Source organism: Andrographis paniculata, unplaced genomic scaffold (genome assembly GCF_009805555.1).
Source record: "Andrographis paniculata isolate CXL003 unplaced genomic scaffold, ASM980555v1 Contig79END, whole genome shotgun sequence".
NCBI lineage: Eukaryota > Viridiplantae > Streptophyta > Magnoliopsida > Lamiales > Acanthaceae > Andrographis > Andrographis paniculata.
Genome location: NW_026137616.1, coordinates 1,982,922 through 2,007,282, shown reverse-complemented (window position 1 = coordinate 2,007,282; position 24,361 = coordinate 1,982,922). Strand labels below are relative to the sequence as shown.

The 24,361-nt window shown below is 35.5% G+C and overlaps 5 protein-coding genes across 8 annotated transcripts; 3 read left to right on the top strand and 2 right to left on the bottom strand.

Moving 5' to 3' along the window:
- Positions 1-1,634: 1,634 nt before the first annotated feature.
- Positions 1,635-8,511, top strand: LOC127240582 (ultraviolet-B receptor UVR8). Of its 4 annotated transcripts, XM_051259322.1 has the most exons (16): positions 1,638-2,095; positions 2,991-3,067; positions 3,375-3,453; positions 3,826-3,885; positions 4,119-4,220; positions 4,350-4,443; positions 4,901-4,943; positions 5,031-5,076; positions 5,172-5,218; positions 5,323-5,425; positions 6,284-6,338; positions 6,442-6,508; positions 6,721-6,757; positions 6,869-6,948; positions 7,859-7,970; positions 8,067-8,511. In XM_051259322.1, the coding sequence occupies exons 1-16, from the start codon at positions 1,786-1,788 to the stop codon at positions 8,072-8,074; spliced, it is 1,320 nt and encodes a 439-aa protein (XP_051115279.1). In that variant the 5' UTR covers positions 1,638-1,785; the 3' UTR covers positions 8,075-8,511. The 4 variants fall into 4 exon arrangements, with proteins under 4 accessions (XP_051115281.1, XP_051115279.1, XP_051115280.1 ...); XM_051259323.1 differs by lacking the exon at positions 6,721-6,757; XM_051259324.1 differs by lacking the exons at positions 5,172-5,218; positions 5,323-5,425 and having other exon boundaries at positions 1,635-2,095.
- A 623-nt stretch (positions 8,512-9,134) lies between these two features.
- Positions 9,135-11,346, top strand: LOC127240417 (uncharacterized). Its single transcript, XM_051259095.1, has 3 exons — positions 9,135-9,287; positions 9,449-9,807; positions 10,447-11,346. Exons 2-3 carry the CDS (start codon positions 9,471-9,473, stop codon positions 11,136-11,138), a joined length of 1,029 nt encoding a protein of 342 aa, XP_051115052.1. The 5' UTR covers positions 9,135-9,287; positions 9,449-9,470; the 3' UTR covers positions 11,139-11,346.
- Positions 11,347-11,454: 108 nt separating this feature from the next.
- LOC127240098 (uncharacterized) lies at positions 11,455-16,049 on the bottom strand. Its single transcript, XM_051258565.1, has 11 exons — positions 14,588-16,049; positions 14,304-14,414; positions 14,171-14,203; positions 13,285-13,462; positions 13,012-13,193; positions 12,746-12,882; positions 12,577-12,672; positions 12,370-12,439; positions 12,174-12,248; positions 12,032-12,077; positions 11,455-11,880 (listed from the first exon to the last, which is right to left on the bottom strand). The coding sequence occupies exons 1-11, from the start codon at positions 15,773-15,775 to the stop codon at positions 11,819-11,821; spliced, it is 2,178 nt and encodes a 725-aa protein (XP_051114522.1). The 5' UTR covers positions 15,776-16,049; the 3' UTR covers positions 11,455-11,818.
- Positions 16,050-16,358: 309 nt separating this feature from the next.
- Positions 16,359-22,300, top strand: LOC127240532 (O-fucosyltransferase 38-like). The gene is made up of 11 exons (XM_051259255.1): positions 16,359-16,622; positions 17,609-17,687; positions 17,954-18,021; positions 18,341-18,429; positions 18,621-18,798; positions 19,594-19,722; positions 19,990-20,126; positions 20,337-20,550; positions 20,647-20,831; positions 21,520-21,612; positions 21,943-22,300. Exons 1-11 carry the CDS (start codon positions 16,413-16,415, stop codon positions 22,064-22,066), a joined length of 1,506 nt encoding a protein of 501 aa, XP_051115212.1. The 5' UTR covers positions 16,359-16,412; the 3' UTR covers positions 22,067-22,300.
- On the bottom strand, positions 21,030-24,013 carry LOC127240533 (thiosulfate sulfurtransferase 18-like). Its single transcript, XM_051259256.1, has 7 exons — positions 23,595-24,013; positions 23,428-23,501; positions 23,265-23,335; positions 22,725-22,778; positions 21,930-22,598; positions 21,477-21,598; positions 21,030-21,402 (listed from the first exon to the last, which is right to left on the bottom strand). The coding sequence occupies exons 1-5, from the start codon at positions 23,759-23,761 to the stop codon at positions 22,503-22,505; spliced, it is 462 nt and encodes a 153-aa protein (XP_051115213.1). The 5' UTR covers positions 23,762-24,013; the 3' UTR covers positions 21,030-21,402; positions 21,477-21,598; positions 21,930-22,502.
- Positions 24,014-24,361: the final 348 nt, after the last annotated feature.

Below are 24,361 nucleotides of genomic sequence, written 5' to 3'. Positions count from 1 at the left end.
TAATTGGGATGTCTAAGAATTTTTGTAATTTTTTTTAATTTATACATAATATATTTATAAAGTCGTAAAAAAAAAAAAAAATAGTAAAAAATTATTAAAATTCTACAATCTTAAAAGACAGCTCTAAGACTAAAAATAACAAAAGTAATGAGGACGTAATTTCACACTAATTTTTATATTTTTAAACTATTAAATTAAATATATAGTTTTATTTAAAATATCATAGTAATAAATAATTTATACTTTATTGTTACAATAATTAAATATTTTATTTCAATTAAAATTTTAATATATTTCAATTCTATATGGTAACTACCAAACACACCTTACTTGAAGAGCACTCTTTGAATGCTGAAAAAGTACAAATTCTCGTTATGCTTTCCTCTTTTTCTTTTGTCCGTTTGAACCCTTTCACTTTGTACTAGGAAAATTATGGAGTGTGGATTTGGTGCTAACCGAATCACAATATATGGATTTGTAATAATACAATATATATTATATTATACTCTTTCCGTCCCATTGGAAGTGTGACATTTGCTTTTTGCACGTAAATTTTTTAATATTAGTAATATATTGGATTGTAATAAAAAGATAAAAATACCCATTAGTATGGTGTACTATAAAAGTAATACATTTGTGTAACATATTGTAAATTGAAAGAGTATTTATTATGTTAGGTAGGTAGTACAATAACTAAATTATAAAATGGTAATATTGTTTTGAGACGGACGAAAATAGAAAATGGTAACATTTCAATGAGACGGGGGGAGTATTATATATATATATTGTATACTTTTATTATATATTCCGATTGGATCAAATCAGCGTAAAATCTGCAGCCAAAATTATAGTACTAGAACACTTATGATACTGTTGTATTATTTTCGTCCGACTCTAAGGTTTCATTTGATTTTTGTGGATTGATCTTCGACTATTAACTATTATATCAAAATGTGGTACAAATAAAAAAAAATTGTAAAAATACTTTAATTAGTATCTTATAATACTAATATAAAGACATTTGTACAAAAAAAAATTATATAAATATAAAAATATTTTTAATATTAAATACAATGAAATAAAAAGTAAAGGTGACCCATACATATAGATGAATGAAATATTATTTGAGACATTTGAATGGTAATAAAGACAATTTGATAAATTCAAATCTAAATAATATAAATATATAGATAAGACTAAATTTTAATTTATTAAATCTAAAACTAAATAAGTAAATAAATAAATGATCCGTATTTTAACATATTAAAACTTTGGGTGAGATGGTCAATTATATCATCTAACATGGTATTATTTTTTAAAAAATTTTGTATCATTCCATTTCTGAACTTTTTCAAGTACATTATATTTGATACTATTTTCTTACAAATTATTATGTCAAATTCTAACATTATTATTAAAATTCTATTCTAAAATGGAGAATAAAAACATACAATAATTAATTAATTATTAAAAGTTTAATTTGAATGAATTAAATTTATAAACTCTGCTCTTACTAATTGGTTGAATGAATTGGATCTGATTTATTGGGCTAATGAATTGGATCGAATCATGGGGACATTGTATTAAGATTAGCATTAAATGCTACAAACGATCAAATGCGAATTAGTTTCTGCAACGCAGCGACAGCAAAAGCACACTACGTCTCACTAAATCAAGCCACAAGTCAAAATTTATATTTCCATCGCATTGAATTTCCCGTCATCCAGAACCTCAAAAACCCCCAATTCTCGATGAGCTCCGGTTGATTATCCACAGTTCTTGAGAATGGCGGCAGTGTCAAGAGCTTATGCCCGCGCAAAGAAACTGGCGCCCGTTTTGAACTTAGCGAGCAAGGAAAGTCCAGCCTTCGGATCGGTCCCTCGAAGGTGGGTTTCTGTCGATAATGGCGGACGCGCGGAAGAGTTAAATAAAGGAAAGAGATTCGTCGGCGTGTGGGGAAATGGGGATTTCGGGAGGCTCGGATTGGGCAGTTTGGATTCCCAGTGGAGGCCCAAACCGATTGCGTCGTCTGCTTTTGATGATCAGAGTTTGATCGAGGTTGCTTGCGGCGGCGCTCACACAGTTTTTCTCACTGGTGAATTTTCTACTTATTCTTGTCTGTTTTCGAACATTTTGTTTTTTGACATTGGACAATGGATAGTATGATTTGATGAGAATCCATCGCGTTTTTTTGAATTTACATTGAAAAGGTTTCTGCTGTGGATGTTGTTGAACTTCAAATGGCTATTGCTAGAATTCTGTTTGAATTTGTCGTAATAATTAGACAACAAAAGGTTTCTGAATTGAAGGATTTGTTGGGAATGAAAGAATGGCGTATGGGGTATCTTTTGAAGCATGGACTTTGTTGATCACCGTAAATTCGATGAATTAGATGGTTGCAGGGGATAAGCTCTTTAATTTTGCATACTCCGAATAGAACTCATTGTGGTCAAAGAATATGTGTATGTGTTGGTGGCTAACTGCCGGAGTTCTTGGCAATCGATGCATAGAAAAATGCAGTTTCAAATTAATGGCATCAGAAATTGTCTTTTTGTGCGGTATACGAGCCTCGGTTATGCCTGAAAATAGCTTATGATGTTGCCATAATTTTTATCGCCCTAAACTTTGCATACTCCGATCGATCTCATTTTGTTCAAAGAAAATGTGTATGTTTTGGTGGCTAACTGCTATAGTTCTTGGCAATCGTTGCATATGAAAATGCAATTTTCAATTAATTGTAACAAAAGTAATCTTTTTGCGCAGTAGACGAACCTCGGGTATCTCTGAGAATAGCTTATGATGCTGCAGAATTTTTCTAATCATTTATTTCTGGTTGTAATCAGCCATTTGATGGCTGAAATCTTGTGCTTCGTCACTTGATCATTGCAAGTGGTGGATTTATAGGATTTTTATTGTAAACTTCGGAATATAGCTTTACTTTTATCTATATTTCAGCTATTGAAATTTCTTAAAGTAACTTTATGTGGCAGAAAATGGAGATGTGTATGCTACGGGACTCAATGACTTCGGACAGCTAGGGATATCAGATTTTCAAAATTATGCAATTGTATGCCACCGCGACAATATCCCCATTTTTCCCACTCTGCTGTTTAAAAGTGGTTTTGTTTCAAGAAAAATAAATAAATTAAAATGGTTGATATTGGTTAATAATTTTGTGTTGGCAAAAATCAAGAATATTATGTGTTTACTGCTTCCACTGTTTAGACATTTTCACGTTACTTATAGTGATGTTGAAAGAGTACAGTTCCTTCTTTGCCCATTCCTTTATCATTAAGGAACTTTTTTTTTTCTTTTTTAAGATTCAATGGTTCACTTTGTCTGCTGATACTTCATTTTGGTAATAATCGTTGCAGAAGCCTCTCAGGATTTCTAGTATTCCTAAAAGGATTATTAAAATTTCGGCCGGTTATCATCATTCTGCTGCCATTACAGGTTCAGTATTCAAAAACATCTTTTTAAATTTGTTAGCAAGTACGATGGTGCTGCTAAACTTTCCCAGAGATTTTGTATATTTACTTCCACAAAGTGAATCCATGTGCCAGTATGTATATATCTACCTTGAAACTGAGTTAATATTATATTATGGATGTGCTTAATTTTTTATTTCCCTTTTACTTAATTTTAAATGACTGAATTCGATTACTCCATAGATTAAACGATCTATTGTTGCGACAACTTAATGTCTTTTGGCTGGTTTTGGAGCTTTATTTCCACGCCTGTTGTAGTTGCAGCAGCTTTTCACAATCGATGTATTAAGAACTTTTTCATTGTACTCTAATTATATGCTAATCTGTCTCTTCATAGTTGACGGTGAACTCTATGTCTGGGGGAAGAATGCAAATGGACAACTCGGCCTTGGAAAGAGTAAGTGATACTGTCTCCATTTAATTCTGTCGTCATAAATGTGAATAGTCTTAAACCCTGATGTAGGTGCCTGAAAACATGGCATTGTTAAAAAGTATCATCATTATCAGTGATTATAAATCTAGAGGTCAAACAGATTTTTGGTTTTTGTTATTTGTCTAATTTCATCAATTTAGTTATTACAATTCACTTGCATCCGCTGTAATCATCTCTTGTTTGGGGCTGATTTGCAGAAGCAGAAAATATCATTCCTCTTCCACGTAAAGTTGAATGCTTAGATGGAGTCACCATTAAAAGTGTATCATTGGGATTCGAGCATTCAATTGCTGTCACAGGTCTGATAAATGTATCTTAATGCTCTTATCTAACAACCAGCAGCCTTGTCCACAGTACTTTACAATTGTCTATGAATTGCTGTCATGGCAGATAGTTCACCATTGTTATCTCTTATATGTTTTCACCAGATAAAGGGGAAGCTCTGAGTTGGGGAGGAGGAGAGTCTGGAAGACTTGGGCATGGACATGGGTCGAGCATTTTTGGTTTCCAAACAAGTAGCAGGTTTTCTTCTAAGAAATTATAGTCATCTAATTTTAAACTGTGGTATCATGATACTCTGCATATAGAATGTGCGGCACCTATCATCTTTATTAGCATGTATTGCTTCGTGAAACAATAAGAAATTTTGAGTATATATATTTTTATTTTTATGGTAAAGAAAGTCTATTTGCCTGTTAAAGATGTTTGTTCCATAGAAAAAGTAACTCCATGTGCTTTTGTCATTTGATGGATTGAAACAAGACTTCTAGATTGTAATTCTTCATTTGTCAACTGTGTTGCTGATCATGTCTCTGAAAAATTACTAGGAAAGCTGATAAGAAATAATTTTATTTTTTTTCTTTCGACATTGCTCGCAGACAAGAGTAGCAATCCATTATCTACCTCCGGTTTATATATTTTTTGGTTTCCTCAATTTCTGACTGATGTTTGATCAAGTTGTTCCTATGGTCAAATGCAGTGAGTATACACCCCGACTAATTAAGGGGCTTGAGGGGATCAAGGTAGTTTTTACATTACCATTTTACTTTTTCTTAAAATCTATATTTCATTTGAAGAATCTGTCTGAGAACAATGAATCACTATATTAGGTCAAAAGTGTTGCTGCGGGGATGCTGCACTCCACCTGCATTTGTGGTATTTCACTTGTGTATTTACGGTTAATGTGCTCGTCTTATTTTTTATCTTATAATTAGCTTAACCAAGCTCTCAAATTTGGTTAAATATCACAGAAAATGGCTGTGTATATTTCTTTGGCGAAAGAGAATTAGGGAAATGGGTATGATCTTAATTCATCAATTACTGCAATCCGATTCTTACAATGTTTTCTACAAACTCCCACTCACTCTCCTGTCTAATTATCATTAACTTTATTTTCAAAAGGGTTTTGGAAAAGCTAAAAGTGCGACGACTCCATCTATGATTAGCCCGCTACCAACTTCGGAAGAGGTTGCATGTGGTGGTTATCACACCTGTGTTGTCACAAGTAATCCTTTCATCGAACATATGCTTTAATTTCATTTTCATTTAAACAAGAGCATGAGTAATTCACACCTTTCCTGTTTCCGAATTTGAGATATTAAATATTAAGCTTTTCTCAATTGAAACTTGCATCAAAGGATAGTTTGAAGAGAAAACAGCATGTGCTTTTCGAATATAGATGTGTTCCTATACAAACCAATATGGATAATGTCTTAAACCAGTTCATGATTTTTCACAAAAAAAAAAAAAAAAAAAAACATATTTGGACTTCCACATTATATAATCTCTATAGCTTCTCTTTTAAGTTGAATAATAATTATTTGTGGACTATGCTCTCATTCTATGTCGGAGTTATACAATGCATTGTTTTTTCTTTTTTAATACTGGCCTAATCGATATAACAGAAGTACTGGGTTGAGTGCGTTCATCGTTTTTAGGGATCTTCCAATTCCGAAGCCCCTTTTACTTTAGTGTAAAATTTTCTCTAGCGCTGTCTAATGATAAATCCCACGAGGATAACGGAAATTCTAGACACAGGAATACGATAATAAAAATTAAACCATGTAACACAAGCTCACAAAATTGGCTTCAATTTCAACCATGTGAGACTACTACTCTCCGAAAAAAATAAAAAATAAAAACCACTATGTAATTTTGGAGTTGTGCATCTACACACGCTTGTTGAGCTTCAAAGAATCTTTTTGCATTTCGTCATATTATTCAGATTAGGTATTTTGACATACTATCAATTTAAACGTCCAAAGAGCATCCAATTTCATTACCACTACCAATTTCCTTGCACTTTTCTGGCCTAGTTTCTCTGTAAAGCAAAATGTTTTAGAAACACTTCTTTTTATGGCAGACGGTGGAGAAATGTACACTTGGGGCTCCAACGAGAACGGTTGCCTTGGGATAGGGTATATGCTATGCTTCACATATAATCATGTTATATAAGAAATTCGTTGTAATTTATTTTCTATGCAATAATGTGCTTCATTTGATTGGCGTAATGTTTATCAGTGGCACAGATATTTCTTACACCCCTGAAAGAGTTCAAGGTCCACTCTTGAGGCAATCAGTTACCAAGGTTAGTAATGTCTACTGTCCTGAAAACTTAGATGCATGCTTTGTCGTCAGCAATGTTCTTGTTCTTGTTACCTGATTTGTGTCCTAAGCATGTCTAGAATCGCATTTACAGGCATCAAAATAATGCTGAAATAATCATATTTTCCATTCCAATTTAATCGCCAACATTTAGTTGCGTATTCTTGTTTTCATATACAATATTGCTGTAAACAGGTATCATGTGGTTGGAAGCATACTGCGGCAATTTCTGGCAATTCTTTCTAACTCTCTATTCTAATTAACATGAAGTATTCTGTTGGTTTGAATTTGGTATCGTTTCTTATTTGGAGCTCATGCCTCTTGCCGTTTTGCTAATCTCTAGGTGGCTTTATTTACACATGGGGCTGGGGTGGATCGAATGGAACGTTTAAAGATGATGGCCATTCTCCCGGAGGACAATTGGTCAGTTTTATCACCGTACTTTTTCTTGCAAAATTATTTATGCTCATAATTTTACTCAAATCAGCTCGTTGAGAATTCCTATTGCATTATGTTGAGTGATTTTCCTTGAGCCCATTTGATTAAATGTACAGCTAATCCATCGAATAAATCACTCACGAACACTATTACAGAAAAGAACACTCGATAGTAGTATTTGCGCCATATTACACTAGTATCTCCATTTGCCAGTTGTGTTTTAGTTTTGAGAAAATTTTGTTTAGTGGATTTACCTTGGTTTGTTCACGGATTGAATCGACATGATTATTGCAAATGAACATACCTAGTTTGGTGAATCAAAGAGTAAGTGGCTGATCCGTTACTCGTCTGGATTTGGTCTCATCTTCCAAATAATTGATGAAATTATTGTTCCTAATTTATAGTATTCATGGAAACTAAATGAGATATAAATGTAGAAATTGTTTTCAGGAATCCGGCACATTCTTTTGAAGGCTGATTTAATTTTCCGGTTCTTGTTTTTTTGTTTGAACAGAGGTTTTAATGTGATGTTTTGTAAAAAAAATAATGTATTTTGTATAGAATTATAATTATTGCATAGTAAAAAAATTGAAACTCCAAAAATATAGAAATTTCAATCATGCATAAGTTTGTGAGTAAATTACATATTTCAGAAGCAATGGGTTTGTTTGGTTTTGATTTAAAAATTGAGTTTTTTATTTGAGTTATGATTTAAATAGTATTTTGATGCAGTATTTTGTGAGAAGAAATAAAAAAAAAAAATTAAAACTGTGCAGACTGAATAGCGTTGATTTGTGTTCAAAACACAAACCAAACATACCTAATATTGTTTGTGTTGTGTTCCACTTCATATGCAAATTTCATTATATCGACTAAATAAAGTGGCCATTTCCAGGGACAAGGCGACGATGTTGACTACAGCGAGCCGATGTTGCTCAACCTTCCCGAGAACATCAAAGCTACACAAATATCTTGTGGATTTAATCATACAGCGGCCTTGTTCCAATGTATCCACCTTTTAACCAACAATTTCTTCCTTTTATTGCAACGATCCTACCTTAATCGAAAATAATCATTAAGTTGTGCGTCGCATTGTTTTCCAGGTTCGTGAAATTTCCATGCCATGTAATTGATTTTCTGTGGAGCCTTGCAAACAATTTTATGAAGGTACATAAAGCGTGGCTACGCGAATAAGTGGAAGAGCCGGAGTCGAATATATGATGATGGTGACACTTTTTATGTGGCTTTGCCGTTCTTTCGAACTGTCCTTGGGATTGTATTTGAGGTATATATATATACATATGTTTATACACACATACAGGTCTGTATCTATACGTCGAATTGGGGATGAAATGAACACATCAGAACAGGGTGCAAGTTCACGCCTATCTTCATTTGGATGTTTTGAGTTTTTATGCTAATGGCTCTCTGGTTTACCGTTTTAATGCCTGATTTGAAATATATGAAACGGCGACGTTTCCGACTGGGTAATAGTTGGCATATCTTCCGGATGGTTTTATATTAATATTACTTCAGTTTGGCTCTAAAGTTTCATTTTTTTTTTATCGTATTAGATTTTAAATATTAATTATTATATCAAAACGTAGTATAAATTAAAAAAAAAATTACAAAAGATACTTTCATCAGTGTCTATAATAGAGACGGACGAAAGGAGTATAACATAAATATATAATGTCATGATGTATATAAGTTAAACTATGATAAATTATACTGTCCATCGGTCCTAAATAAAAAAATAAGTATATTCATCGTATCACTTCATTATTTGTTCTATTTAATCCTTCTCACTAATAAATATATACTTTAATTAAATAGTATTTTCAATATGAATATAAATAAATAAAATATATATTTATATATAATAAACATAATAATAATAATAATAATAAATAAAATAGAAAGGTTAACAGTGCCAAGCAAAGCAACCGGATCCAAAGTTCAATTAATTTTCACATTTGTATTTATATTATTTAACACTCCATTTAATTTTGTATCCAAATATATATGTAAAAGTTTTAATGAAAATGTGTAATAAATAGTATAATTTTTTTTATAATAAAAAAGAAAGTAAAAATATTTTTTAATAACACAAAAAAGAAAAAATTAATTCGAATCATGGAAAAAAATTAAAATTTTAAATTATATATATATTTACGCATAAAAAATTTGCTAAGGCTACTTGTTACACTTCCCCTATTTCTTCATCTTCTTTCTTCTCATCCCAACGAACTTAACGGTAACTATTTGCAGCAACCATTCTTTAATTTCCTTGTTCAAGCTTCGGGAATCAATAATCACAACTGGTAAGCTTACATTGGCCGATCGATTCCCAAAATTCAACGTTGTTCTAAATTCAAGCTTCATTTTTAGGCATTCGTCGTTTTTGTCCACCACCTGTTCGACGAAATGCGCAACCGAGCTGAATTCCTTTTCTTCTAATCCCATCTGTTTCCTTTACACTCAGATCGATAAACAGACAGATACATATGGACGTAGGACATTACATCCTGGACGGAAATGCAGATGCCGTGGAGTTCTGTCCCCACGAATCGTGCTCCGACGTGCTAGCAGCCTCCACTTATGTCCTTCAAGAGGGCGATGAGCCTCGCCGGTCAGGTAGCATTTCGCTATTTAATGTTAACGCTGATGCTGGTCTGCTTGAGTTGATTCAGACAGTCGAAACCGCCGGAATTTTCGATGTCAAGTGGAGCCCGAGACTCTCCTCCGATAGCAGCTTGCCGTTGCTTGCTCAAGCGGACGCCGATGGTTATGTTAGGATTTATAGCCTTCAATGTCGTGGTTCAGATGGTTCGCAGATAAAAGGTATGAGTCGTGTTTGATTTCTTAATGTTTTTGTTCTTGATAGTGATTATTCGGTGAGTTGAAAAGCACTTTCGAAACCTAATTTTGAAAGCCTCGGACTTCACTACCTCATCATTTCAACAATTGTGGTTTGATTTTTGCGACTTCTCTCCAAGGTTTGTTTTGGTCGTGTATTTATTTTTATCGATGATATGATCGAATGTTTGGAGGCTAAAAACATGGTCGTAGCTTCAATACCATTGGTCTATTTACCGGCGAGGGTCGCGTGTTTTGTGTTTCTTTTTTAGCTTCTATACAGTTTTTCACCATTTAGACTTCACGTTTTCTGAAGAAAAAAGGTTCAAAATTGGTCTATTTAAAGGCGAGGGTCGCGTATTTTTGTGTTTCTTACATCTCATAAGGTGTGTTTCTTTTTAGCTTGTATACAATTTTTTACTATTTAGCCTTCACGTTTTCTGAAGAAAAAAATCAAAATTAAATGTCTGATACGCATACTTTGTAAGCGAGAATGTAGAGGCTTAAGTTCCGATTTCAATCTTAAGGCAAAGTTGTTGATCATTTCTTACCTTTTTCACTCGTGTTGTTTTCTGTCGACACGGGATAGTTCGTTTATTCCTAAGAATTTCGGGTTCAATGCAGAGAATTGTCTAAGCGAAGTATGCGGGCAAATGATCAGCTCTTCAATGTGCTTGTACATCGATTGGAATCCGTCGGGAAATGCCATGGCAGTCGGGCGTTCCGATGGATCGGTTTCTGTAGTCTCGCTCGACGAGTCCCGCCTGAGCATACGACACGATTGGAAGGCGCACGACTTCGAGGTCTGGGCTGCTTCATTCGACATCCAGCAACCAACGCTAGTGTACACCGGCTCGGACGACTGCAAGTTCGCTTGTTGGGATATCCGCGACGATCCTTCCAAGTTGGTATTCCAAAACTCTAAAGCTCACAAAATGGGCGTTTGCTGCGTCGCGAAAAGCCCCGGCGATTCGAATACACTGTTGACCGGGAGCTACGACGAGCACTTGAGGATTTGGGATGTTAGGTCGATGTCAAAGCCTGTTGTCGAGTCGTCAATTTGTTTAGGCGGAGGCATTTGGAGGATCAAACACCATCCGTCTAGGACGGGACGGGCGCTCGCAGCGTGCATGCACAATGGCTTTGCGATTGTGAGGTTCGAAAGCGATAAGATCGAAGTGGTCGAAACCTACAACAAACATGGTTCGCTCGCATACGGAGCTGATTGGCAAAGAGGCACGTCGCCGAATCTTCCGGTGATTGCGACGTGCTCGTTTTACGATCGACTCCTTCGTGTCTGGACTCCGAAACAGTAAGATTCTCATAACTTCCCAACTCTTTTAAAGACAAGGTTACTATGAATGTTTGTGTCCTAAAACTTGAACTTGTGCCTTATTTATGTCGACTTCGTCGAATGATGAGATATCTATAGCTCTATGTAGACAGAACTGGCTACTCAAATAGCCTACCCAACTCACGGGACATAAAAGATATATACAGTTAGAAGTTCGAATGATATGACTATCCTTAAAATCGTTCGATTCTTGGGGGGTCGTTGCTATCCTAACGACGGGTGTATGGGGTCGAAGACTAATACATGCAAGAAAATTCCTAAGATAAACATAGGCATTGCATGAATAACACAATACAGAATCAATCGAATCTCAGGTGTATTTCACATCATTTTGAACTTCTCGGAGCCTATGATAAACACACAATTTTTACTCATACGCGACTAAGCGTGTGGTCTTTCTCGGGTTTCTCTTTTCCCTCACAAATACACTAATGAATCCAAATGTTGTGACTAATGCACGTAGTAGTGTCGCACACAACAACGAGCACTTGATAGTTCAGTAAAAAATTGAAGTTCATCAAAAATGGTTTCTATCGTTGTACGTTGTAATCGAGCATGGCAAATTGAAGCAGAAAAGAAAAAATTTACTTTCTCCAAATCACAACCATCTATGATGTGTTTAGTCATCACCTGAAATGTGTGCTAAAATTGGCGGCCTGCCGAAGAACCCTTCCTGTATATGCTCATGAACTTGGCCACAAACTCTGCATCATCGGAGCACATTAGTGAGGCATTAAGAGAACTAGTCGAAACTCTCAAGAGTTTGATTCCAGTGTTACAAAATGTTAAATTTGAAATAAAAACGATAGTATATTCATATGTAAGTCACCAAGCTATTCAAAGTGGTTCTTTTACCTTCTAGTTTTAATAAGGCAGTCATCCCGATAGGGAGTTTCTTATCCTGCAAATCAAACTCAAATCATTCATTTGTTGTTCCTTCAGATCCTCATTATTCGGAACTTGAGTTTAGTAAGTATAGCAAGGGGTTTTGACTTACGTAGTAAGCATACCAATAGTAAACTTCCCTCTTCCGACTAGCCTCAATGCCATGAAGTAATTGCTCGACAAGCTTCTGTAATATAGCAGTTTGTGAAATTGCATATTTTGCAAATGCATAATGTCTGTCTAATAAAATCATCTCCAGAATTATACAAGGAGCATGGAAAATGGCGCTTATAAGTATAGTACATTACCAGGAGGATTAATCTTGGATGAACATAATCGGCCAGAAGTTTTTGGATCTTCCCCCTTACAATAAATAATCTAGCCAAAAGAAATATAAGGTTCGCTGTTAGAAATATTGAATAAAAAGTTCATTGATAGACAAGCTACAAAGATCATCGGTAACAATGAAAATCTTTAATTACTAGCAAAATAGCAACAACGAGTCAAAGCTAAACCTCTTTGACATTGGATCTGCTAAAATATCTGCCGCTAGTTCAACAACAACATCTTCCCATCCGAGAGGAATAGGTTGGTCTTCAGAAAAAGGATAACTGAAGATACATGCTTGTTAGGAAGAGTAAAAGATCAAAAAAAATAAAAATAACTTGTCACTGATTAACGTACTTGTGCGCTTTGCAGGCTTCAAGTGCCATGATTGCTCTCCTTAGATTATGCTTTGATTTGTTTGCAATCTTGGCAGCAAAACTCATCGATAGTTCAAAGCCTTCTTCTTTAGCTATCTGGGAAAGAACCTCCATTACCTATGCAGGCAATAAAAGAATGGGACAGGACGATTTAAAACCATGTCATAAAATAAAATACATATAAAGGATGACATGTTGACTAAGCAAAACAGGACATGAAAATAACAGCAAAAAGTATTTTTTTACCTCATGAGTTTTGAGAGGTTCAACTTCGATGACCTTGCAGCGGCTCTTTACAGATTCAATAACATCTACATCATCTTCACAGGAGATAAGTAGTTTGCAAGAATCGGTGTAGCAGTCCATGATCCATTTTATCAAGTGTTGCATGTTATCCGTAGCTTTGTCAACATCATAGAGAACCAATACTACAGTAGCCGATGAAATCTGTTACTACATTGATTTCTGACAATGAATTTCAAGCGGGAGCACATTCATGATACAATTGAGAAGATGCACCTTTATAATCTGCCCTCAAAGGAACAACACTTATTTCTGGGGGGGCCGCATGCTCGCTGCTTATTTTCTTGACTAGGGCTGTTAATGCATATGCTGCTTTTGGTTCTGAGTATACATTGAGCTCCACATGGTGAGGGCTCGAAGTAACTGGAACAACAATTTGCATCGGCCTTGGTTCCTGTTTATAAAACAAAGAATAAAATTAAGATCAAGAAAATAAGGAAAATAGTATTGATGACAAGATTGGTAATTTGGAGGATCAACAAGCTATGAAGTTGGGAAGGCCGTATTATATTTTATTCAGACAGGTGATTTAAAAAGCAACCATTTGAGAGTTAAAAAGCACAGTCCTGTGCGCAGTTGTGAATGGTGCATGGCATAAAGATCTTCCCAAATCCATGGTGCAAGTGGTTCAACCATGCTAGTTGCCAGATCGACCATCTTCCCAAATCCATGGTGCAAGTGGTTCAACCATGCTAGTTGCCAGATCGACCATCAGTATAAAAAGAAATATAATAAAATGAATTTATACTAGCTATAGTTTTCATAATAGTAAAAGGTGGATTAAAGTGGTCGCCACTAATGTGCTTTAATGAAGTCAAGTGCCTGAGTATAAGAATGGCACTAAACTAACATGTAATGCAATCCATTTGCATGTATGCATCTACCGACTTTTATATTGATATTCTCAAATAAATGACTACAGTGTTGATTTCCTTCTATTCATCCTCAACATCAACTCAAACTAATAATAGACATATGTGCAATAAGCAAAAAACTAAAGCAGGTTTGAGCATGACTCCAATGGGTATTCAGAACATGAAAATTTAAAACATTTCCAATAGACATAAAAACATGAGAAGGACCTATCAAATTTCAAGCATACCATAATGTGAAAGTACCGTAAGTCGTGTGATATCTGCAAAAGGGGAAAAAAACACAAAAAAAAAAGCATTAACTGATAAGAAAATTGAAGTTAACTTTATAAAGTCAAGTGTATTCAATCTCAGAGGACGTACATTCGAAACAGATTCCCCATATATCTCTTGGAGAAGTGCCATTGTCAATGCTTTCTTACAAGTACCAGGAGGTCCTTTCATCAAGATGTGAGGAAAGATATCACTGTTTGCCTAAGAAACAATCTAGAGTAAGTCACCAATAAATTAAATTTAACTACAGTCATAGCTAAATGTCAAAAAAGATAACTAGAGTGTGCCATTGTTAAACAGATATGTACTCGTCTTTGGGTGGAAGTACAGACAATGTATTTGAATCCCTAGTGAAGGCATCTGTAGAGACTTACAATTTTCTGTAGAAGCAGTGCTTCTTGCTTGTGAAAAGTGAACCTGCTCAACAAAGCAGGCTGATGTTTATCAGCCCAAAGTGGTCTCAATCTTTCAACCACAACCGCATTACTAATAAACAAAGCTTCATCAAAAGGCCTGTCTTTCTCTGGAGATTTATTGGACTTCCTGCAAGTTCCTTTCTTAATGCAAGAAAACCACACATCTGAGTGACTCTTTCGCCTGTTTGCTATAAACTTTCTTGCACTCGCACTAGTAGTCGTAGTTGAGCCACTTAAAGTGCTGCTTTGCCTGCTAACACCAGAAGTAGAATTTGTGGTCATTTGTGACATTCCTCGAGAATTATTGTTGAACGGTGCCTTCTCTGCAGTTGCATCAACATAACCCGGTGGCTTGGGCAGAAGCTCCTTTGGATGAGATGGAATCACCCGGGAGAAGAAAATATCTCCCGGAGAAATGGAATCAGTGCTCTCAATGTCAACAGCATGTCTGTTCAACCCACGGGATATCTTGGCTTTTGCCACCATTTCATTGATCTCACCCCCCAAAGGGCCACCATGCTTGTGGTTGTTAGGCAATGGGGAAAGCTTTCTGTGCTCTTTCTTATGCTCCCCTTGATCATTGCTTATTTGCTGTCCTCTCACTCTTAACCTCCCTTTTGGGGTGGATGCTGCCCGCCTACCATAACCCGAGCGTTCACGCCCCCTACTGGCTTCGAAATACTCCCCTGCAGCTTTGTCGGTATCAAAATGGCTCCTGCGATCATACATTGCAAAAGGACTGACACTAGTTTTCCTATCATTATCAGTATTAGTCCTACGCTCAGATTGCGAAAACTGACAAGCTTTACCAGCATTATCGCTACAATTTGCCCTCCGTTGTTCAGACATCACGAATGGACTAACATATCTATCAGAGTAAGTTCTTCGAGAAAGAGGGCTCACATTTCTGCGCAAATCAGGTTTCAAAACACCGTCGGCTTCTCCACGCGGTCTGTACGGAGACTTGCTGTGCCTCCTCCGAGGTGTACCATTACCAATTTCATGGCGATTGAGAAGATCATAGTCCGCCGCATTATCAGACGGCTGCCGCCTAATCTCGCGCTTAGGGCTTTCATGCCAGTCAGTCTCCGTATCCGACGGCTCGTAGCCGCTTCTTCTTCTGGCGCGCTGCAACGAGCTGTCCATCTATCAGGAATCGATCAATCCAACTCTCCAAAGAATTCGGGTCCAAAGTCCAAACCCGGGGCACGACATGAAATTGCAGCAGGGTGTGATATACGGAGAGAATTTTGTCAGAATGATGAATCCAAAGTGATGAACTGGCTGGCGGCGAGAACATAGTCGATGCACGACGATGCCTACGAGGTCCAAACATCGATGTTGACGACGGCTGCCTTGTCTCCAACGTCGCCGCAGATTGCGAAGTTCGCCGCGACAGCTACTCTCCATATGCTGACAAAAAAATCGCCCTTCCCGCGTGATTCGTACATATACGTCCGTAAATATATATATTGGGCCGAATCATAGTGGATTGGGCCGATCAGTATTGGCCCATTAATGGTGGGCCCAATTGTGGGCCGGGAGGGTCCTGTAAAATTGAATTACAAAAATCTCAAGTAATTCCGACCGTCAGATGAAACTAACAAAGGTATCAACGGACAGGATTTAATGAGAAGGGAGATGATCGTAGCCGTCCAATAAGAAAGATCTGAGGGACGTGGGACCCCATAGGAAGGGAAGACGAAGCTATGAGAAAAAGTGGTTTGGAACAGGTGTGCTTGAGTTTTCCATTAACCTGTGGTGTCGTCCGTCAGAGGTGACAATGGTTACCCACAGAGACAGAGGCCTTCGCCACTTGAAGAACCCGTCGACGTCTCGAAAGTCCATAAAATCTTCTGTCCTGTCAGTAGCACTCTATGTGATCCTGTTGTTCACTCTGTCAATATTTGTTTTCATACTGTACAGTAAGGATATTCTCGATGATGAGCACGCCATGCCTCTACTTAGAGTTGAGAAGTCCGAATCGAAGCAGGTGCGTTTATTTGATATATATTGTATATATTTCTGTTATCGTGTATGGATTTGACTGTTAGGATTCTCTCCAGCCCCCACTCGTTCTTTATTTTATAAGTTGGTTAATTTATTGATTTGATTCGTTATGTTTGTTACCGCATTAAGCAAATCGGAGCTGTTAGGACGTTGTGATTGATTGTTGGCTGCCATTTTTTGGATAATTTTAGAGATTCGTGGATCACTCCGGTGGATTTTGGATGTTTGAGGGATTTTATTATTAGTAGTATTATTACATTGAAATTGGATAGTTGGTAATACATTGTTTATGAGGTGGATTCATTAAGTTCTGTCAATTTTAGGTTTATAAAAATATAGTGGTATAAGTAATTTGAAGAATCCATATATTGTGATTGATTCAAGGAAAAAAAAAAAGTGGAGAAGAGTAAAGAAAATTGCCCAGATTTGACAAGCAGAGAGATTATAGGTGGAATTTGAAGGGTAGAGTAAATTAACTGAATAGGGAGAGAAGTAGGCTGAGAGAGGAAGGGATAATGTTCAATCACCTAGCCACCGATCTCATGCTAAATAAAATTCCAAAAGATCAATACACATAACACCATATTTAGAATTATTGGATTTGTTGTTAAGTTTTTTATATTACATCTGAAACTCCTAGAATCACTGTCCTTTGGAAAAGGATGGATTGTTAGTGTTTAGCATTTGAAAGATATAAAGCAGAGAACATTTTGGACTAGTATAAGTTCCATTTGTGTGGGGTGTGTCTGTGGTTAGTATCATTCATTATGTTAAAGCTCCTTGAGTTATTTGTATCCACTTTCTGTACAATTTGGCAAACCCACCATTATGCATAGCCTATTGTCTTGACAACTCCAAGGAATCCTTGAGGTTCTGGCATACCTAATTGCGACAGTGTGATCATAAGTCTTTTAAATTATTCAAATGTATCAAGCTTCCCACAAATAGTTTCCATTATTTTTTTTGCAGCAATTAGAGGTTCAACTTTGGGAAACACCTTCTAGCTACAGTTTACATCCATGCATTGAACCAACTAATAAATATAAAGGTACTGTCCTGTGTTCTTCTACAATTAACCTTGTTGTCCTTGTAAGAGGGTGTTCTTAACTAACAGTATTTGCAAAAGAATTCATACCATCTTCATAAGCATTTCTGATGAACTGCTTGATTTGAAAATTAGAACTTGAATCTTACTACATTTGTGTGAACTAAGTGTTCTCTTGTCTCACGCCACTCATCCACCCCTGCCTCATTCTGCACCTTGATATAATTCTGCGACCCACTAAAATTGAACTACCTTTTTTCCATTTTTAGTTGTGCTGGGTTGGGATCGCTATATCACTGTCCGAAGTAATGGAGGACTGAATCAAATGCGCACTGGGGTAAGTAGTTTTGGTTTGTAAACTTTTGGTGGAATAATTTTAGTTCACCCATGACCCGTGTGAATGATTCATATTAGTTCTAAACAAACGCTAAACCCTAAGCAAAAATTATTATATAATAATATGAAAATTAATGAAAAGTTGATATCTTACAAACCATCCCACGTCTCAATTTTTAGTTGGAGGGGGTTTGCAACATATGCATTAGTTCAACATGATGTTTTTCCAACCTTAGCTTTTATGCAAGGAATCTCATTTCTCTCTTTCTTTTTTCTTTTTTCTTTTTTTCTTTTTATTGTCACTTTTACAATAACTTTAGATAGCCGATATGGTTGCTGTGGCACACATAATGAATGCCACGTTGGTGATTCCACAACTGGACAAGCGTTCTTTCTGGCAAGATACAAGGTATGTGGGTTTGCTGAAATTTATTTTTTGCTTCATGCCCAGATACCAACTTATTAATTGTTATATATCAGAAAAAAAAAAATGTGGCTGTCACAAGGGCTGTCTTATTGTATATCATAATATTATGCTTATAGATGTCGTATATGAGTACTTGCTTGCTTTCGAGTTAATTAACATTGGATTATTTGCAGTACATTTTCTGATGTATTTGATGAACCTCATTTCATTAAACATTTACAACAAGATGTGAGGATTGTGAAGGAGCTTCCTAAAGAACTCGAATCTCTACCTCGAGCTAGGAAGCACTTCACCTCATGGTCTGGTGTGGGCTACTACGAGGAAATGAAACAATTATGGAAAGATTATCGGGCAAGTATCTCGCATTTGTTATAATCCACCTTGTTAATGTTTATGTACCAATATATATATATATGATTGTGGGGAACTACTACATTGAGCAAAGGAAGGTTAATATAGTGTTATCATGTGAATCCTTACTTTAGTCTGGAACAAATAATGCTTAGTGATTTGAAACTGGTAGACCTAGTGTTCATAAGCATTCATGTTTGTAGAAAGGTAAATGCTAATATTGCTATGATTCCAATTGAACAGCCTTACAATCCACTGCAAGATAACGTTAAAAAGAAGGCAAAAAATGCATTACAATAAGTGTTGCATTTCAAAAATCCCTTTATACAAAATGCTATCCAAACTCATTTAACAACCTAACAAATTAAAACATTATCTTTGCATTGAAGGTAAAGCGTTTAGAAAAAAAGTGACCTGCCCAATTCAACCTGACAAGTAACGCAATACTATACAGGATGGTTTGTTTTCTTATAATATGTATAAAATTTGAATTCTAGATTAAACACTGTCAAAATATCTTTTGCAAAGTTTGAACTAAAATATATAAACAAACAAATAAAATACCTGCTCTCTCACTGAAAGATGCTTATGGAATGTCTCAGCTGTATGAACATGGAACTGAAAAGATATTAAAATGGTTCACAAGATTTGGGATGCTCTGCCTTGATATGAGCATTTTGGAAAACATGCATCCAAAGTAGGACATTGGAATCTTAGATTTCTCTTTAACTGCAAGTTAGTATATTTGCAATATATTATTTATGCTTTTGGTTGACCTATTCATATATTGTGTAGGTAATTCATGTTGCAAAATCAGATTCTAGACTCGCAAACAATGACCTGCCTCTTGATATACAGAGATTAAGATGCCGTGCTCTGTATCATGCTCTTCGTTTTTCTCCTTCCATCGAAAATCTGGCAAAGGTGAAGACCATTGTTATTCCCTTAAATATGAAACCTAATAGGACAATGATAATCAATTAAGAGAAAGCTTGAATATGTTCCCATTAAATGTTTACAACCATTCACTGCATTGATGTAATGGTTTGGAAAGTTTTTTATAGTCATATTACAAAGCCGAGGTAGAGAAATTATACACTGTTTTTTACTTTTACTCAAGCATTTAAGAGGTTTCCTACGGGGATTACCTTTATATTAGGTTATGAGTATAAATGACAGTGAACACCACAGAAGCTTGTGGGGCGACTGCGATCACGTGCAGAACGATACATTGTGCTTCATCTACGCTATGAGAAAGATATGCTGTCATTTACTGGATGTACCTACGGCCTCAGTGATGCAGAATCAGAGGAGCTCAGAGTGATGAGGTGAAACACTTTTTTCCCTTCGTATATGGTGACATTATGAATTCATTAAATCTCAGCATTGCTTTGAAATTATTCACCTTCCACATAACTTTGTTATCATCATTTGGCTGCTGCTCTTTGAAAAGTTCTGATGTCTTAAGGTATCAATATTATTTCTCTGAGCCACATTTCATGCATTGCCATTTTTTTTGTATCTCTTGGATTTGTCAGGGAGAAGACAAATCATTGGAAGATTAAGAATATCAATCCAATAGAACAAAGAATTGGCGGCCTCTGCCCTCTAACACCCAAAGAGGTTGGAATATTTCTTCAAGCTCTCCGATACCCACCATCTACCTTGATATATATTGCTGCTGGGGAAATTTATGGCGGTGACAGACATCTCTCAGAGCTGACATCTCGCTTTCCAAACGTAGTTTCCAAAGTTAGTTGAGTTGGATTCAATTTACTAGTACTAGAGAGCATTATCTGCAAAACCAATACTTTTAAGCAGCCTTACTGAGTTTCTCTTTCCTGTCAGGAAATGCTTGCAACCGAAGAAGAACTAAAAACTTTTTCCCATCATGCAACCCAATCCGCCGCCCTTGATTATATAATATCGCTAGAGAGTGATCTTTTTGTTCCATCCCATTCTGGGAACATGGCAATAGCAGTGGAAGGTCATCGCAGATTCTTAGGGCATCGGAAAACGATCACTCCAGACAGGTATTGTTGGCATCAAATTCATGTTGCTACATAATCTAAGCTAGTCCCTTGTTTTCTGTATTACATAGATATGGTGTGGTATTTTTCATTCTTCTCATGCCCCACTCCCCACCCCCCCATAGATTTATTTACTATATAAACATAGTGACATCATCTTATGTTAACTCTAGCTAATGAGCATCTAGCGGTGCCAATGGGGAAATTCAATAAACTGCAGCAAAAGTGCAGATTTGATTCAACTTAAGAAAAGCTTTAGTTCCTAAATACCACCATCTCAATTCCTTTGTTTTCATTATCACATTGGATATATTTTTTAATCGACAAACCATGTTTGTCAAAAAGTGGGTATCTACCCTTTTATCAGTACGGCCGGGGTTAGCATGATTGTTGAAATTGTCTGTCTGTGTTACTTACATAGACTGATATGTGTGTCCTTTCTCCTCCTGTGGATATTCTGTTATGCTGCGAATTATGTCTAACATGTCTCAGCACGCAAGGAACATGTGAATCTCAATTTAAACCGCGCTTTACTTTTGGTATCGGGTCATCTAAACTTATGTGAAAATAATTCCTGTAAAAGACAGATTGGTATGGTTAGGCACCTTTGAGAATTGATAAAAGTCGAAATCCATCATACTTCATAACCTTTTTTTTTGGTTCGCGCATCATTGACTGATATATTTTGCAGGCAACGACTGGTTGAACTATTCGATAAATTGGAGGCTGGAACTCTTAACATGTCATCCTTTTCTCGTCTTGTTAGGCAACTGCATAGAAATAGGTACATGTTTTACTTCTCATAGCTTAATACATGTGCCCTCTACTTACGGAACTTCAATTCAAGTGTCAATTTTTGTGGTTGATTCAGATCATGAGAATGAAAATCCTTATTATAGCAAAGAAAAGCCATGGACTACTCAATTTCATCCCTAATGTATTTTAAAAACTGATTAAAGTGAAGCTTAGATCTGCAAGTTTTAACAATCACTAGTCTCCATCTTAGGCTGCTTTTACAGTATTTTCATATTAAAAACAAAACAAAAGAAAAAAAGGTTCCATCTTAACACTCATTTACTTCGACAAACTTTATAAATTCACCTCGGATTTTCAGGTCTGGAGCCCCACGGAGAAGACACGGTGCTCCTTCTGGAATCAAGGGCCGCGCAAGATTGAGACTCGAGGAACCATTCTACCAAAACCCATTCCCAGAATGTATATGCAAATCATCAGAGTAGGCAGAGAGGTATTTGGCATTGCCCTTGTATTTTTAGCCTTTTAAATTTAGCATAGATTTAGATTTTTTGTCTTTTTTTATTAAAAATTGGTGACACTTATTATTTTTACTTCTCAAATGTTGATAGTCGATCTCAAATTCAGAATTAAATAGGTGGGTTGTAAAATTTGCTGCCCTTAGTTTAGTAGGATGGAGATGAAGGAATGAATTATCAAACCTTTTTCTTTTCCTTTTTTTTTTTTCCTTTTTTTTGCACTTCATGCTGGAAATATTCAGTTATTAGTTAAACGGGAATCACAAATTTGGTTTGAGTTTTGTATTAAAATAATGTTTGATGAGATGTCTGTGTGAAAAAAATGTACTCTTTTTTTTTTTTTTTAAGGCAGAGACAAAATAGTAAAAAAACTTGTGTATTATTATTATTGTTATTATTATTATTATTTTAGCTCTTCATTATGTGAATTTACAACTGGAAATCCATTCTGAGTCCACGCCAGATATCCTCCTCTCATATTGCACACATGCTTGAACCCCTGCAAAGTACAAGTTTACCCTCGCTTGCATTATTTAATAGTAATAATTCGAATGTGTTGTTCTTCGATTTGTTAAATTACTATTTTAACAAAAAATTAATAAAAATTAAAATTAAAAATGCTTACAGCATTGACAAGATCTGTAGCTGCTGGCAAAGATCTCACTCCACTTCTACAGCTCTGAAATTAACATGATAACATTGTGTAAAATAAATTATATATTTCAATATAAGAGAAAATGCATCAAGCATAACACTTCCCAAATTATCTACTCCCTCCGTCAGCATATTTTGTTTGTTTTACCGTAGATACGAGAATTTACGAGGAAATTTTTTTAAAATAAGATTAGAATGTATAATTTTTTTTCAAAAAATAAAAATAACAAAATAAATGGGACGGACGTAAATGGAAAGGTGGATATAAAAAGTGGGATGGATGAAGTATTATTTATTATTTTTTTACATATATTTTTTCATTTAAAATATTAATAATATTTATTTCTGAAAATAATTACCAAATTTCTTAGTGAAGTTTTGGTAAACAAGGTATATTTTTTTTATTGGTTTTGTGTAAATTTTGGCTTGAATTTAGTATTAAAAATAATGTATGATAAAGATATTTTATTATGAAAATATATATATATATATTTCGACGCATATATCGTACCACAATCAGCCGATCTTCCTTGCCGTAACGAGACCGAACTTGATCTATGAAATTAGGGTTCTTCACCATACCTGCAGATGAATTTGAATCTTTTTTATCCTCAAAATCAACTATTCAATTTGACATCAATATCATAACACAAAATCATATGAAGAGAACGAACCACGAGGAGAATCAAACATAACCGGAATGTTCACCGCCTTCTCCAAATGTCCTTTTCCGAATTCCTCTTCAGTTCTATTTCAATTTTTTCCAGAGATCGATATCAATCTATCAAATTGTAGTAGCATAAAGTCAAATACGATTTCATGGAAGTACTTCAACAATTACCTGACATCCAAACAAAGGTAATTATTATCGACGCCGCCGTTACTGCTGAGAAGGCTTCTGGCCTCATTCACATCGATGGTGACGACGTCTTCAGCCGAAGAAGATGACAGCAGAAGCCAGAACCGAAGAAGAAACACTATATGAGCCATAATAGTACAAGCGCCCATCGTACCGTACGTACCTTAATTAAGCAGTACCCTTAATTAATTAATTCCCGGAGAGAAATGGATTCGGTCGGCCATTAATAGAGAGATGGAGAGGAGAAATTCACTAATACTGTGAGCTTTGAACAGGAAGCTGCAGCTTGATTCACTCACGGCCGCCATTGGAGAAGCAAACTCAGATTCAACGAAGGTAGAAGAAACCACTGCACAAAAGGAGGGGCGTTTGTTGCATTGTATTGCATTTCCGTGGGCCGAATTTTAGTTAATTATAGAAGGCAATTACAGTAATTTGGACATCCGTATAAAAATATATACAAAAGTTTTGAATTTAATTTTAATAAATAATGCTCCATTGTCCCTTTAGGGTTTGTTTGTTTGAGGATTTTAATTTTGGATCCATATTTAAATGTAAAAATTTTGAATATGAATAATTGTATTATGTGATATAAATAATAATTTATGTAATATTTTGAATTAAAATTAATTTTTAGTATAATATAAAATGTAAAAAAAAAAAAAGTGTTTGGTTTAATATTTTTAAATGAAATTTTTTATAGAGATGGTAGAAATCCCAAAAAAAGAAAGTGTTTTGGTTTAATAATT

Excerpts from the sequence above, each read along its gene's own strand:
- LOC127240582 (XM_051259322.1), top strand. The coding sequence starts at position 1,786 with ATGGCGGCAGTGTCAAGAGCTTATGCCCGCGCAAAGAAACTGGCGCCC. Across the intron at positions 5,077-5,171 it reads GCACTCCACCTGCATTTGTG|AAAATGGCTGTGTATATTTC; the intron begins GTATTTCACTTG and ends TAAATATCACAG. Across the intron at positions 6,758-6,868 it reads GCATACTGCGGCAATTTCTG|GTGGCTTTATTTACACATGG; the intron begins GCAATTCTTTCT and ends GCTAATCTCTAG.
- LOC127240417 (XM_051259095.1), top strand. The coding sequence starts at position 9,471 with ATGGACGTAGGACATTACATCCTGGACGGAAATGCAGATGCCGTGGAG. Across the intron at positions 9,808-10,446 it reads AGATGGTTCGCAGATAAAAG|AGAATTGTCTAAGCGAAGTA; the intron begins GTATGAGTCGTG and ends GGTTCAATGCAG.
- LOC127240098 (XM_051258565.1), bottom strand. The coding sequence starts at position 15,775 with ATGGACAGCTCGTTGCAGCGCGCCAGAAGAAGAAGCGGCTACGAGCCG. Across the intron at positions 14,415-14,587 it reads CACTGCTTCTACAGAAAATT|GCAAACAGTGATATCTTTCC; the intron begins GTAAGTCTCTAC and ends ATTGTTTCTTAG. Across the intron at positions 12,883-13,011 it reads AACCTCTCAAAACTCATGAG|GTAATGGAGGTTCTTTCCCA; the intron begins GTAAAAAAATAC and ends TTGCCTGCATAG.
- LOC127240532 (XM_051259255.1), top strand. The coding sequence starts at position 16,413 with ATGGTTACCCACAGAGACAGAGGCCTTCGCCACTTGAAGAACCCGTCG. Across the intron at positions 18,430-18,620 it reads TCTTTCTGGCAAGATACAAG|TACATTTTCTGATGTATTTG; the intron begins GTATGTGGGTTT and ends GATTATTTGCAG. Across the intron at positions 20,127-20,336 it reads GAGGAGCTCAGAGTGATGAG|GGAGAAGACAAATCATTGGA; the intron begins GTGAAACACTTT and ends TGGATTTGTCAG.
- LOC127240533 (XM_051259256.1), bottom strand. The coding sequence starts at position 23,761 with ATGGGCGCTTGTACTATTATGGCTCATATAGTGTTTCTTCTTCGGTTC. Across the intron at positions 23,336-23,427 it reads TATGTTTGATTCTCCTCGTG|GTATGGTGAAGAACCCTAAT; the intron begins GTTCGTTCTCTT and ends ATTCATCTGCAG. Across the intron at positions 22,779-23,264 it reads AGGAAGATCGGCTGATTGTG|AGCTGTAGAAGTGGAGTGAG; the intron begins GTACGATATATG and ends TGTTAATTTCAG.